General features: G+C 46.1%; 1 protein-coding gene across 10 annotated transcripts in view; it reads right to left on the bottom strand.

The window, feature by feature from the left end:
- Positions 1–2,840: 2,840 nt before the first annotated feature.
- The window catches only part of LOC127577915 (liprin-beta-2-like), a 285,732-nt gene continuing 274,279 nt past the window's right edge, over positions 2,841–14,293 (bottom strand). For 7 of the 10 annotated variants that reach the window (XM_052029588.1, XM_052029584.1, XM_052029587.1 and 4 more), the window contains one exon: positions 2,842–3,371. In XM_052029588.1, coding sequence (XP_051885548.1) covers positions 3,288–3,371 — 84 coding nt within the window. In that variant the 3' untranslated portion in view covers positions 2,842–3,287. Of the gene's footprint in view, positions 3,372–14,293 lie in introns of all 10 variants that reach the window. The other 3 variants (XM_052029589.1, XM_052029586.1, XM_052029585.1) reach the window with 3 other exon arrangements.

Here is a 14,293-nt window from a genome sequence, read left to right on the forward strand (position 1 = left end):
TGGTTGCATCACGGTCTGGTATGGCAATTCGAATGTGCAGGAATGTAAGAAGCTGCAGAGAGTAGTGGACTCAGCCCAATACATCACGGGCACATCCCTCCCACCATTGGTGGTATCTACAGGAGGCGCTGCCTCAAGAAGGCAACATCCATCATCAAAGATCCCCACCATCCGGGCCATGCCATCTTCTCGCAGCTACCAACAGGTCTGATGTAGGACACATTGACTGTTTCCACAGATGCTGCCTGATTTGCTGAGTTTTTTGAACATTTTCTGTATTTGTTTCAGATTTCCAGCACCTGCAGATATTTTTAGATTTCTTTTACATTCTTAGGAATGAATATAAAATTCCAGCTGAATCCCATATCCCAGTTCTCACTCATTCCCTTGGGATTACATGATAGGTTCCTGGTCATATCCTTGTACTGGAATTGGTATTGGTTTATTATTGTCACATGTACCGAGATACAGTGAAAAACTTGTCTTGCATACTGTTCATACAGATCAATTCACTACAACCGTGCATTGTGGTTGTACAGGGTACAACAATAACAGAATCTCCTTATATGACAAGAAACCAGTAAGTTTCAGAGCCCCATCAGCATCCATGGAGAGAAAACCAGAGTTAACATTTCAGAATCAGAATCAGAATCAGGTTTATTATCACTGACATATGTTGGTAAATTTGTTGTTTTGCGGCAGCAGTACAGTGCAAGACATAAAAATTACTATAAATAACAAAAATAAATAAATAGTGCAAAAGAGGAATAATGAGGCAGTGGTCATAGGTTCACGGACCGTTCAGAAACCTGATGGCGGAGGAGAAGAACCTGTTCCTGAATCATTGAGTGTGGGTCTTCAGGCTCCTGTACCTCCTCCCCGATGGTAGTAACATGAAGACGACATGTCCCCGATGGTGAGGGTCCTTAGTGACGGATGCCGCCTTCTTGAGGCACTGCCTCTTGAAGATGTCCTCGATGGTGAGTAGGGTCGTGTCCGTGATGGAGCTGGCTGAGTCTACAACCCTCTGCAGCCTCTTGCAATCCTGCGCATTGGAACCTCCATACGAGGCTGTGATGCAACCAGTCAGAATGCTCTCCACTGTACATCTATAGAAATTTGCAAGAATCTTTGGTGACGTGCCGAATCTCCTCAAACTCCTAAAGAAATAGAGCCACTGGTGTGCCTTCTTCATGATTGTATCAATGTGTTGGGCCCAGGACAGATCCTCTGAGATGTTGACGCCCAGGAACATCTCACCCTTTCCACCGCTGACCCCTCAACGAGGACTGGTGTGTGTTCTCCCGACTTCCCCTTCCTGAAGTCCACAATCAGTTCCTTGGTCTTGCTGACGTTGAGTACGAGGTTGTTGTTGCAATACCACTCAACCAGCCCATCTATCTCACTCCTGTATGCCTCCTCGTCGCCATACAGGGGCAGATGACTTACCTTCAAAAGCTGAAAAACGTTTGAAGTAAAAGATTCAGAGAGCGGGAGGAGGGGCTGGAAGAGTGCAAGGGGTGCTGTGTGATAGGATGGAGGTGGTTGAGTGACAGGTGCCAGTTGAGAGACGGTGGTGAAGGGTTGTCTGGATGGATGTGAATCGGAACAGGGGAATGAAATCCAACAATTCTGTTCATAGAACATAGAACAGTACAGCACAGTACGGGCCCTTCGGCCCACAATGTTGTGCCGAAGTACATGAACACCTCCTCCATGATCAATCTAACCCTTCCCTACACAGCCCATAACCCTCCATTTTTCTTACTTCCATGTGCCTATCGAAGAGCCTTTTAAATTCCCCTATTGTATCAGCCTCTACCACCGCCCCCGGCAGTGCCTTCCAGGCACCCACCACTCTCTGTGAACCTATCTCTGACATCTCCCCCGAATGTTCCTCCTCTGACCTGAAACGAATGTCCTCTGGTAGAGGACGTGTCCTCTGAGGAGGAAAAGAAATGTCTCCATTCCATTTAATCAAACAGGAAGTGTTTAAAATTATGAGAGGCATATTCAAAGTTTTCCCCAGGGTAGGGGGATCCAAAACTAGGGGGCATAGATTGAGGGTGAGAGGGGAAAAATTTAAAAGGAACCCAAGGGGCAACTTTTTCATGCAGAGGGTGGTGAGTGTATGGAACGAGCTGCCAGAGGAAGTGGGTGAGGCAGGTACAACAGTATCATTTAAGAAGCACTTGGATAGGTACATGGAGGGGTGGGGCTTGGAGGGATATGGGCTGAACTCAGGAAATTGGGACTAGCTGGGTTGGCACTGTGGTCGGCATGGACTGGTTGGGCCGAAGGGCCTGTATCTGTGCTGTATTGCTCTATGACTCGATTGCCCGTGCCCAACTAATTTACCTCCTTTATGCATTTCCATCTCTTTTATGGGAGTCTAAAACTAGAGGGCATAGGATTAAGGGGAGAGGGGAAAGACAAAGAGAACGCGAGGGGCAACTTTTTCAAACAGAGGGCGGTGGGAATAAGGAACGCGGTGCCAGAGAAAGTGGTGGAAGTGGGTACAATTACAACATTTAAAAGAAACGTCTGAAGACTTATAGGCAGGTCTATCCATGGAGAGATTTAGAGGGATATGGGCCAAACACAGGCAAGTGGGACTAGCTCAGGTAGACAATATGGTCGGCGTGGACATGGGCCTGTTTCTGTACTGTATAACTCTATGATTCTATGATTAGATTTCAAAAAATAATGTACATTTCAAAGCCCCACCACATCATAGGTATAAAATCACCAGAAATGAGGCTTTATTTAAAGTTAGTTTTAAATTTATTAAATCATTTTCACCTTCACAGTTCCTCAGCACCGACTATCTCACGTTGTTGGCAGATCATAAAACAAAATCCTTTAGTTTCTGTATGAAAAAATGGGTGAATATATCTTTAAAGAACAGGACCTTTAAATTTTCAGTCCATCCTTTGGCTGTGGAGTTATAAATTAATTTACAGAATACACACCATTAAAACATAATAATTGAGTAACCAAGATACTGTTTTTTCAATTTCCAGGAACTGCAGTCATCACCAACAAGTCAATTTTTAACTCCTCCAATGAAAAGAACCTTTAAAACAGAGTTTTGTAGATATCCAGTGAACAAAATTTAATTCAATGGTTTTCTTGTTCTGAATGGAATAAATATATTTTTGAAATTAATTCAGATGTGTGATTAAAGTTGGAATAAATAACATGTTGATTCTGAATTTTCACTCCCAGTGCAAACAATTTCTAAATGTATGTGTCACATCAGAGGTCAGGCAGTGGATTTGTGGCAATTACATTGTTAGCGCTTCACCTCCTCTTGGCCCTTTCACCACTTCAAACCTGTATATCGGCACTTCATCTTGTGAGAGCAGGGTCTAAAAGCAAGAGTGATATGCACAGTTAGATCTTTAGTCAGCTTGGACATGAATGCTGACTTGTGTTAAAGTTTGTAATGTGGAAATTATTGGCATTCTGGCAGGTAAAACATCTTGCATTTAGGACAGTCTCAGAACACTTGCACAGGCAATGAAATATAGTTGAGCCATAAACGTTGCTGTAGAGAAATATGTCTGCCATCTTCTGCATTGTAAGTGATAACGACCGGACAATGTGTTTATCGATATGGTATATGGATGCTGCATTGTAATGGGTGCCACCGTTGTCCAGTATGTCGATGACCTTTTATTGGCAAGCCCCTCGGAGCCCACCAACATCGCGGAAACCAACAGACTACTTAAAGCACTCCACTCTTGGGGATACGTAATACCTCCACAGAAAGTAAAACGAACCCAGCGTCAGGTGAAATTTCTGGGCACCCTCTTAAGTGTTACTGAGCAGCAGCTCACTCCTGAACGTATTGCACCCATCATTGCTATCCCACCGCCCGCTACCCCGGAGGGTATGCACACCTTCTTAGGTTTAGTAAATTTCTGTAGGCAGTGGCTACCTAACATGGCCCTCCTTACTAAGCACCTCACACCCCTGGCTTCAAGCCAGTCCGTGGGACCTTTTGAACTTACGGAGGAACAAAAGGAGGCCTTTGATAAGCTCAAACAGGCCCTTGCCAGCACCCCGGCCCTGGGACGCCCTCTATATAACTGCCTATTTCAGCTTTTTGTGAATGTTCTGGAGGACTGCGCTACAGCCGTCCTGACTCAAACCCATGGGGATAGAAAAAGATCGGTGGCATATTACTCCACTCGGCTGGACCCAGTTGCCGGGGGGCTCCTGCCATGCTCGCAGATGCTTCCAGCCACCTATTCCCTAGTAACAGCAGCCTCCAATATAACCCTGCAATGGCCCGTTGTTGTTTATTCCTCCCATACTGTAACGGCACTCCTGACCTCTCATCAGACGCAACACCTCACCCAGGCCTGCTTAAACAGATATGAGGTAGCACTCCTGAATAACCCACTCCTCACTTTTGCCTGCTGCACCACCATTAATCCTGCCACCTTTCCAGAGGTCCCACCAGAGATCTTGTAGATCCACCACATGACTGTCTAATGCGTAACCACTTTTTGACTGCACCCCGCCCGGACCTTTTGGATAAGGCCTTCCCAGTCAGCAGACTTAAACCTGTATGTGATGGTTGTTCCTCCGTTTCCGAACAGGGAACCCACCTTTGCGGCTACGCCATAGTAAACGACCCCCGTGTTGTGGAGTCTGCATCTTTGCAGCCCCCAGTCCCTGCCCAAAAAGCAGAACTCTTTGCCCTGACCAGAGCCTGTATTTTAGCCAAGGACAAAGTAGCTAACATCTTCACTGATTCCGCTATGCTTTTGGAGTTGCCCATGATTTTGGCCAACTCTGGGCGCACAGGGGATTTTTGACCTCTACAGGTAGCCCCATACAGAATTCAGCTTATGCAAAGAACCTCCTCCAGGCCATCCTCCTCCCTAACAAATTGGCCATCATTAAATGCACGGCTCACCTTTCAGATGCCTCCCCAGTAACACAGGGCAATAACAGGGCAGATGCAGAGGCTAAATTGGCAGCACACCAGGGGTCTAAAATCGTTTCGACTGCGGAAAAACAGGCAGTTGCTTGTAAGCCAAAGACAACAACGCAGGGCACCCCAGACATGGTCACTGTGCAGCACTTACGGGGCAACACCCCTGACTCAGAAAAACAAATGTGGAAGGCACACGGGTGTACGCACTCTGCACCACACGGCCTCTGGATTACTCCAGTCGGTCAAGTATGTACACCTGATTCCTTGTTACTAATGCTTATTGACTTCCTGCATTCTGACACCCACCTTGGCAAGCAGGGAATGAATAACATTTTACTACGTACCTGGTGGCACCCCAGATTGGAGGAAGCAGCACAAGGCAAAATACGATCATGTTTAATACGCCAACCAGTGCTGGAAAAAGGGTGAGGTGCACCCCAGGCAAAACCCCCTTGCCAGGTGGTCCTTTTGAATGTATACAACTCGACTTTATTGAATTACCACGTGTCCATGTTCGGCACAGCTTTGTGGGCCGAAGGGCCTGAATTGTGCTGTAATTGTTCTATGTTCTATGTTCTATAAGTACTGTCTCGTTATCGTTGATGTATTTAGTAGATGGATTGAAGCTTTTCCAACCACTAACAATAAGGCCTCAACGGTGGTGAAGTTATTGCTTACAGAGGTTATACCAAGGTTTGGGGTTCCCCGACAGATAAGTTCAGACAATGGTCCCCACTTCATAGGGAAAATAAATAAGGAGTTGTGTGAGGCACTGCATATCGAACAGCAGTTCCGCTGCACCTACCACCCTCAGGCAGTGGGTATAGTAGAACGAGCTAACGGCACCCTGAAGAATAAACTAACTAAATTAGTATCAGAGACGGGTCTAAATTGGCTGAAGGTTCTCCCCTTAGCATTATACCACATGAGAATCACCCCCCACTCGGCCACTGGGGTGTTGGCTGCCGAAATCGTCTATGGACATCCGGGAAGAACCCCATGGGATGCTGACACCCAGCCCCCCCCCACCCAGGTTGACCTTAATATCATGGGGGAGGAACTACAAATGTATTTCAGACAACTTACGTCCTCTCTAAAGTTTCTTCATTCACAGGTGGAGAGTGCCTTTAAACCACTACAAGGACAGAATGCGGAACTGCCTGACCTGGAAATTGGAGATTCGGTACTGATACAAGATTGAGAGCGCCCTAAACTCGGACCTCAGTGGAAGGACCCCTTCCAGATACTACTCTAAACTCCTACAGCCGTGAAAGTACAGGGCCAGGAATGCTGGATTCATCCGAGTGACTGTAAATGATAGCCGCCTGAAGAAAGATGATATTTCTTAGATTCGGACTCCTTACCATTACCGGTACTCTTGCGTGGGCATTAGAGGATAATTTTATTTTACAAAGTACATATGCAGCTACATGGGAATTGCACTGTTGCTACTCCCTTGGCAGAATCAGTGGAAGGCCTTTTTGTAGCCACACTAAGCTGGAGCCCCAGTGTCCTCTTTAAAGTACAAACACTCAAAAAAAAGTGTATTGGGCAGACGGGAGCTTACGGGAGCTTACGGGAGGGTGCTGCTGAGAAAATGCTTGCAAAGAACAGGTCCTAGTAGCACAACCAACCAGCAGTTCTTCTCCCGCTGTTTCACCGGTAAAGGATGGGGTTGTGGGATAGTGATCGTACAGCACACGATATCATGTGCCACCACTACTTGTACAGAGAGAAAGTGTGGATTTGGGGGGGGGGGGATGGTTTAGCTGTGAGTGCGCTGCCACTAGGTGTGTTACGTTACTTGCAGGGGAGTGATGGGTTTGTGGGGAAGGGAACGGGACCCACGTGAAATTGTCTAATGTCGCTTTAGAATGGCTAACCAGGGAGAACTACCTAAGAGAGCATGGGAGAAATGTTTCTTGGAATCTCTTGGTATTCTCAGATGCCAGTCCACAGCAATCGGGTAATGTAACCTGTTACCGGGCTAAGGAAGGGTATGTGTTCCTCTTTAATGGTACTTACACTACTGCCACCCCTACTCTGTCAGCCTGGTTTGCAATGGGAACGATCGGGCTGGTCACGGTCCCCTGCCCCCAGAAGGCTCATGTCCAATGAAGAGTTGTGGTTTGGTCTGTGAGAACTGGAGGATCTCCCTCATCATCATTAGGCTATGGATTTCTGAGTACTCTCTCTCTGGGGGTTCAGCAGGAACTATAGCCGCAAAAAAATGGAACTACCTTATTTGTGGACTGGCTGTGCTGGGGAACAGTACTATGAAGGGCCTGGAGTGCAGTGAACCGGGAACTGGCGGAGCTTCGACTTTATGCCCCAACAGACCCGGTACGCTGTGGACTACCAGTTGGCTCAGCAAGGAGGAGTATGTGCCATAGTAGGGACAAATGTGGTCACCAATGTGCGAGATGAGTCCTACAACATCTCCCAGCCATTCAGGACATTCAGAAGCAAGTCGATAGCTTTAGGCAGGGACTTACAGGAGGGACGGGTTGGTTGGGGTGGCTACTAGGAGATCATGGGCATCATACCTACTGCATGGAGCAGTGGGGCTAATCGTATTATATAGTATGCTGTGTGGTGCTGGCCTGTCTAAGTACCTGTTGCAAGGTCCTTATTAATAAACTCTCGATCCCGTTCTCGGCGTCACTCTAGGTTACCATGTAATGATAAAAGGAGGGAATGAGGAAGTAAAGGGTTAAAAACTGTCACCATGCCTATAGCTGATAGAAAAATACCTCGCAAGCAACAGCACGCAAGCTGCTGGACTCAATGGATAAGGTGATAGTTACTTTGTCCGGGACCTTGGTTTCAGTCCCCGTATGCCAGACAATAGGAGTACTGGTGCAATAAACCACGAGTGGGAAGCTTGTCCTAAACAATGAGGTGTGATACCTGTCTTTGAATTTCTTGATTATAACTCAATTATGCTGGACAATAGGTGTGATGTCTGTCTCGGGATCTCTGTGGCTTGACTGAAACTCGTGGCGCCGCATGCATTAAGTGTGCGTGACAATATCTGTATAAATTTCTGTCTGCTCCTTTGTACGGAGAGACCTTGGGAAGTGACTCTCAACGAGTGCTGAAGAGACCTCTCCTTAGTGGTACACCACTAATAAATGCGTTTTATCGAATCGGACCTCGTGGCACTGTGTTACTTTACAGCGGACAGAAGTGAGAACTTAATTCCGAGACGACAACTGGGTGTGTGTCAGTATTTTTAGATAGGATAAGATATCTTTATTAGTTACATGTACATCGAAACACCCACAGTGAAATGCATCTTTTTGGAGTAGAGTGTTCTGGGGGCAGCCCGCAAGTGTCACCACGCTTCCGGCACCAACATAGCATGCCCACAACTTCTTAACCCGTACGTCTTTGGAATGTGGGAGGAAACAGAGCACACCGGAGGAAACCCACGCAGGACACGGGGAGAACGTACAAACTCCATACAGACAGAGGCCGGAATTGAAACCAGGTCGGCTGGCGCTGTAATAGCGTTACACTAACCACTACACTACCGTGCTGCCAAGTTCTCTAAGAGGCTCTTAAATAGACACACGAATATTCAGGAATGGAGGGATGTGGATCATGTGCAGGCAGAAGAGATTTCGTTTAATTTGGCCTGGTGTTTGGTGCAGATATTGTGGGCCGAAGGGCCTGTTCCTGTGCTGTACTGTCTATGTTCTATGTTCCAGGATCCATTGCTTACAGAAAGGTCCCCACTTGGTGTCCTATTATTTACACGAGATTCCAGGAGAGTGTCAGTATATACTGGAGGGTTCCTGGGAATCGGCATTTGTACTGCATACAGTTCCAGAAATTCTTTATAGAAAGGGGATTGAGGCACTGGAGAGAGTACAGAGAAGATTCTCACAAGTGATCCCATAAAGAGGAGGGTGCATACGTTTGGTGCAACTTTCAATTGTGCGGTAGTTCCAGGCTCCAGGGACCTGGGTTCAATCCTGACCCTTTGGCGCTGAGTGTGCAGAGTTTGTGTATTCTCCCCGTGACTGTGTGGGTTTCCTCCCGATACCCCTGTTATTTCCCAAATCCTAAACTCACACCGGTGGGTTAATTGGCCCCTGTAAATGACCCCTTACTGTGGGTTAATGGCAAAATGAATCAAAGGAAGCTGATGGGCTTGTCAAAGATGGGAACAGGTTGCAGGGGACACAGCTACCGTCGGGCAGGAGGTACAGAAGCCTGAAGTCCCACACCACCAGGTTCAGGAACAGCTACTTCCCTACAACCGTCAGGTTCTTGAAACGACCTGCACAACCCTAAACCTACCTCAGCAACGGAAACACTACGGACCTCCTCTTGCCATACTGTGGACTTGCCTCTGCTTGTGTTTTTTTTCTGCATTGATGTCTTGTTTTACGGTCTTTTACTTCACTGTCTTGTATAATTGATGTATAATTTATGTTCTGTGTGTTGTCTGTACCTATGTGCCTGTGATGCTGCTGCAAGCAGGTTTTTCACTGTACCTGTACCTCACCGTACTTGTGCACATGACAATAAACGGTGAACAATAATAACTGAATCTGAATTGCCTCCCTAAACCATAAGACACAGGAGCAGAATTAGGCCATTCGGCCCATCGAGTCTGCTCCGCCATTCAATCATGACTGACTTTTTCAAACCGCATTCTCTTGTCCGCTCCCTGTAACCCTTAATCCCCTTACCAATCAGCATCCACAGCCCTCTGTGGCAACGAATTCCACAGATTCACGACCCTCTGGCTGAAGAAATTCCTCCTCATCTCAGTTTCTAAAGGGACGTCCCTTATTCTGAGGCTGTGCCTTCTGGTCCTAGACTCTCCCACTGATGGAAACTTTCTCTTCACGTCCACTCTATTCAGGCCTTTCAGGATCTGGTAGGTTTCAATGAGGTCCCCCTTCATCCTTCTGAACTCAGTGAGTACAGGCCCAGAGACATCAAACGCTTCTCATACGTTAACCCTTTCATTCTCAGGATCATTCTTGTGAACCTCCTCTGGACCCTCTCCAGGGCCAGTACATCTTTCCTTAGATACAGAGCCCAAATTGCTCACAATATTCCAATTGTGGTCTGACCAACGCCTTATAAAGGCTCAGCAGTAACACCTTGCTTCCATCTGCCTAAGTAACCATTACTGAGAACCAGTCTACTAGTTCAAATGTAAGCTACACAGTAATCAGTTTTGTAATTAAAAGGGCAGCTGCATGAATAAATACCACTGTCAGAAGAGAGCTGGCTACCAACTCATAGCAAGAGGTCACCTAAGAGATGTGCTTTGGAAGTTGACATCACCATGACACATTCTGGTGTGCATGACCAACCACACAGATAATGGGGCTACATTAACTGGCCTACATCGAAACCCCCAGGATGAAATCAAGGAAGGCAGGCTAGGTTCCTATTTTGGACATGAAATACAGTCAAATTTGCTCTGAGTTCTGTTCTAAGAATTACTTAGTCCCTACAAATGAGTTTGTTGGAATTGTCAGCTGAGATGTGCTCCCATTGTAAATGTGTAATCTTTGAAACCATTTGTTTGCACTTAAAATATTGAACTGTGCATTTGTAACTACTGAAATTTTAGCTAAATCACTTAATCACAGCTGTACAAGACATTAGTGAGACCGCACTTGAAGTATTGTGTACAGTTCTGGCCACCTTGTTATAAGAAAGATGTCATTAAACTGGAAGGATCGCAGAGAAAATTACAAGGATGTTGCCAGGACTAGAAGGTCTGAGTTATAGGGAGAGGTTGGGCAGGCTAGGTCTTTATTCCTTGGAACGTAGGAGATTGAGGGGTGACCGGATAGAGGTGTATAGAATCATGAGGGGGCATAGACGGGGTGAATGTGCACAGTCTTTTTTCCAGGGAAAAGGAATCAAAACTAGAGGGCACAGGTTTAAGGTGAGAGGGGAGAGATTTAAAAGGGACCTGAGGGGCAACTTCTTCACGCAGAGGGAAGTGCATATATGGGATGAGCTGCCAGAAGAAGTGGTTGAGGCAGGTCCAATGATAACATTAAAAGACATTTGGATAAGTACACAATTTAGAGGGATATGGGCCAAACGCAGGCCAATGGGACTAGCTTGGTGGGCAGTATGGATGATTTGGGCCAAAGGGCCTGTTTCCGTGCTGTATTATTCTATGACTCTATGCTGTTATCTTTGTGCTTAAGAGTATAAAAACTCAATGGACTTTGAGTTCAGGTAGAGGTCTCCCAGGACCATATCGCCCTCCACTTGTCATGCTGTTACGTCTCAGTGTGGCTCATTTAAAGTCCCCAGCACTGGGAATGGCCAAAAGTCCTTCACTTTGAAGGAGCTGCTCTGACCGTTTATTAAGGAAAGACCCTGCCAGGTGATCAGCCGTGGCTCGGTGTGCAGCAGTCTTGTCTGCAGAAGGAGGTCATGGGTTCAAATTCCTCTCCACAGAATCAAGCGCTAAAATCTAGACGGGTGTTCTTGGAGCAGAACTGAGGGAGCACTACAACGTCCTTTTCACATGAAATGTGAAGCAAGTCCCTCTTGGAGGAAAAAAGACAACTTCCCACTGATCATTTCTGGGCCAAAGTTATCTCTCAAGGAATATCATTTTGCCATTGAAAATTGATGTTTGTGAGATATTGCTGTGCAAAATGTAGCAGCTGTGCTTTCTACATTATACTTTTCAAAAGAGTTTCATTGAATGTAAAATCCTTTGGAACGTTTTGAGGATGTGAACGGTTATATAGGAATGCCAATTTGTGCTTCCTGATCTATGAAGCAACTTGGATTTATCTTTTGGTTGAAGTGTTGCTGGCAGATGTTTTAATGGTGACATGAGTGGGATTATACTGTGCACAGTACTCTTAAGGTTATGATCTAACCAACGTTATGTACAGCTGCAACAGGACCTCCCAATTCTTTTGCTCAATGCCTTGGCCTATGATGACAAGCATTCCAAATGCCTTTTTCACTGCCCTATCCACCTATATCATCACTTTCAGGGAATCATGGTCTTGCATCCCAAGGTCTCTCTGTACGTCAATGCCCCTAACGTCCCTGCCATTTGCACTATATGTTCTTCCAGAATTTGAAGCCCATATCTCACGTTTTAAGACCATCCCACCATCGAGGACATCTTCAAGAGGCGGTGCCTCAAGAAGGTGGCATCCATCACTAAGGACCTTCACCACCTGGGACATGTCCCCTTCTCGTTACTGCCATCGGGGAGGAGGTACAGGAGCCTGAAGACCCACACTTGATGATTCAGGAACAGCTTCTTCCCCTCCGCCATCAGATTTCTGAATGGTTCATGAACCCCATGAACACCACCTTGTTATTCTTTTTTTTGCACTATTTCTTTATTTTGTAATTTATAGTAATTTTATGTCTTTGCACTGTACCGCTGCCGCAAAACAACACATTTCACACCATATAATCAGTGATAATAAATCTGATTCTGAGGAAGGTTACATTTCAAATGTTACATTATATAATGTTACATTGAAGTTGATAAATTTGGTAAATTGGTTTATTCTTGTCACATGTACCCAGGTGCAGTGAAAAACTTTGTTTTGCATGCCATCCATACAGATCATTTCATCACAACAGTGCATTAAGGTAGTACAGGGGAAAACAATAACAGAACACAGAATAAAGCGTCGCAGTTACAGAGAAAGTGCAGTGCAGGCAGACAATAAGGTGCAAGGTCAAAACAAGGTAGATTGTGATACATAACATTACATTACATAACATTCAGTCCTCGTTATTTGGGGATGGGCTTCCTATGGATTACAAAACGTGGATATAATTTAGAGTACTGTGTCCAGTTCTGGTCGCCTCATTATAGGAAGGATGTGGAAGCATTGGAAAGGGTGCAGAGGAGATTTACCAGGATGCTTCCTGGTTTAGAGAGTATGCATTATGAAGAGAGACTAAGGGAGCTAGGGCTTTACTCTTTGGAGAGGAGGAGGATGAGAGGAGATATGATAGAGGTGTACAAAATATTAAGGGGAATAGATAGAGTGGACAGCCAGCGCCTCTTTCCCAGGGCACCAATGCTCAATACAAAACGGCATGGCTTTAAAGTAATGGGTGGGAAGTTCAAGGGAGATATCAGAGGGAGGTTTTTTACCGAGAGTGGTTGGGGCATGGAATGCGCTGCCTGGGGTGGTGGTGGAGGCAGGTACATTGGTCAAATTCAAGAGATTTCTAGATAAGCATATGGAGGAATTTAAAATAGAGGGATATGTGGGAGGAAGGGGTTAGATAGTCTCAGGCGAGGTTTAAAGGTCAGCACAACGTGGTGGGCTGAAGGGCCTGTATTGTACTGTACTGTTCTATGTTCTTATAACTCATAGAGTCATAGAGCTATATAGCACAGAAACAGACTCTTTGCCTGACTTGTCCATATCAACCAAGGTGTCTTCCTGAGCTAGTCCCATTTGCCTGCATTTGGCCCATATCCCTCTAAACCTTTCCCATCCATGTACCTGTCCAAGTGCCTTTTTAAACACTGTAATTGTAGCCACCTCTACACTTCCTCTGGTGGCTTGTCCTATATGCTCACCACTTCTGGGTGAAAAAGTTGCCCTCCAGGTCCCCTTTAAATCTTTCCCCTCCCACCTTCAACCTGTGTTCTCTAGTTTTAGACTCCCCCTACCCTGGGAAAAAAACCTGAGAGCATTCACCCTCCCTCTGCCCCTCATGATTTTACAAACCTCTACCAGGTCACCCCCTTAGCCTCCTTCGCTCCAGGGAAAACAGTCCAAAGTGGTCGAGGCAGATACCATTACAACACTTAAAAGGAACTTGGACAGGTACATGGATGGGAAAGGTTTAGAGGGATATGGGCCAAACGCAGGCAAATGGGACTAGCTCAGGAAGGCGCATTGGTTGGCATGGATGAGTTGGGCCGAAGGGCCTGTTCTGTGCTATATAACGCTATAACTGTACAGCATGAAAATGGGCCATTCAGCCCAACTTCTCCACTCTGACCATTGGGCTTCCATCCATATTAATCCTATCATCCAGCACTTGGTCCATAGTCTTCTATGTCGAGGCAATTCGAGTGTTGGACATTTCTTAAACACTGTTGGGTGACTCTGCTTCCCCCACTTTGTCAGGCAGGTTCTCACCACTTCCTGGCTGAAGGCCTCATATTCCCTCTAATCTCTTCTCCCTTACCCTAAACCGAAGTCTACCTCTGAAAAGGGGAGACGTTTCCTGCTGTCTACCCTATCTATACCCCTCACAATTCTACATAACTCAGTCATGTCCCATCTTAACCCCTCCACTCCAGGGAGAACAGGCCCATCCCCTCCAGTCTCTCCTCATAACTAA

Source organism: Pristis pectinata, chromosome 14, assembly GCF_009764475.1.
Source record: "Pristis pectinata isolate sPriPec2 chromosome 14, sPriPec2.1.pri, whole genome shotgun sequence".
NCBI lineage: Eukaryota > Metazoa > Chordata > Chondrichthyes > Rhinopristiformes > Pristidae > Pristis > Pristis pectinata.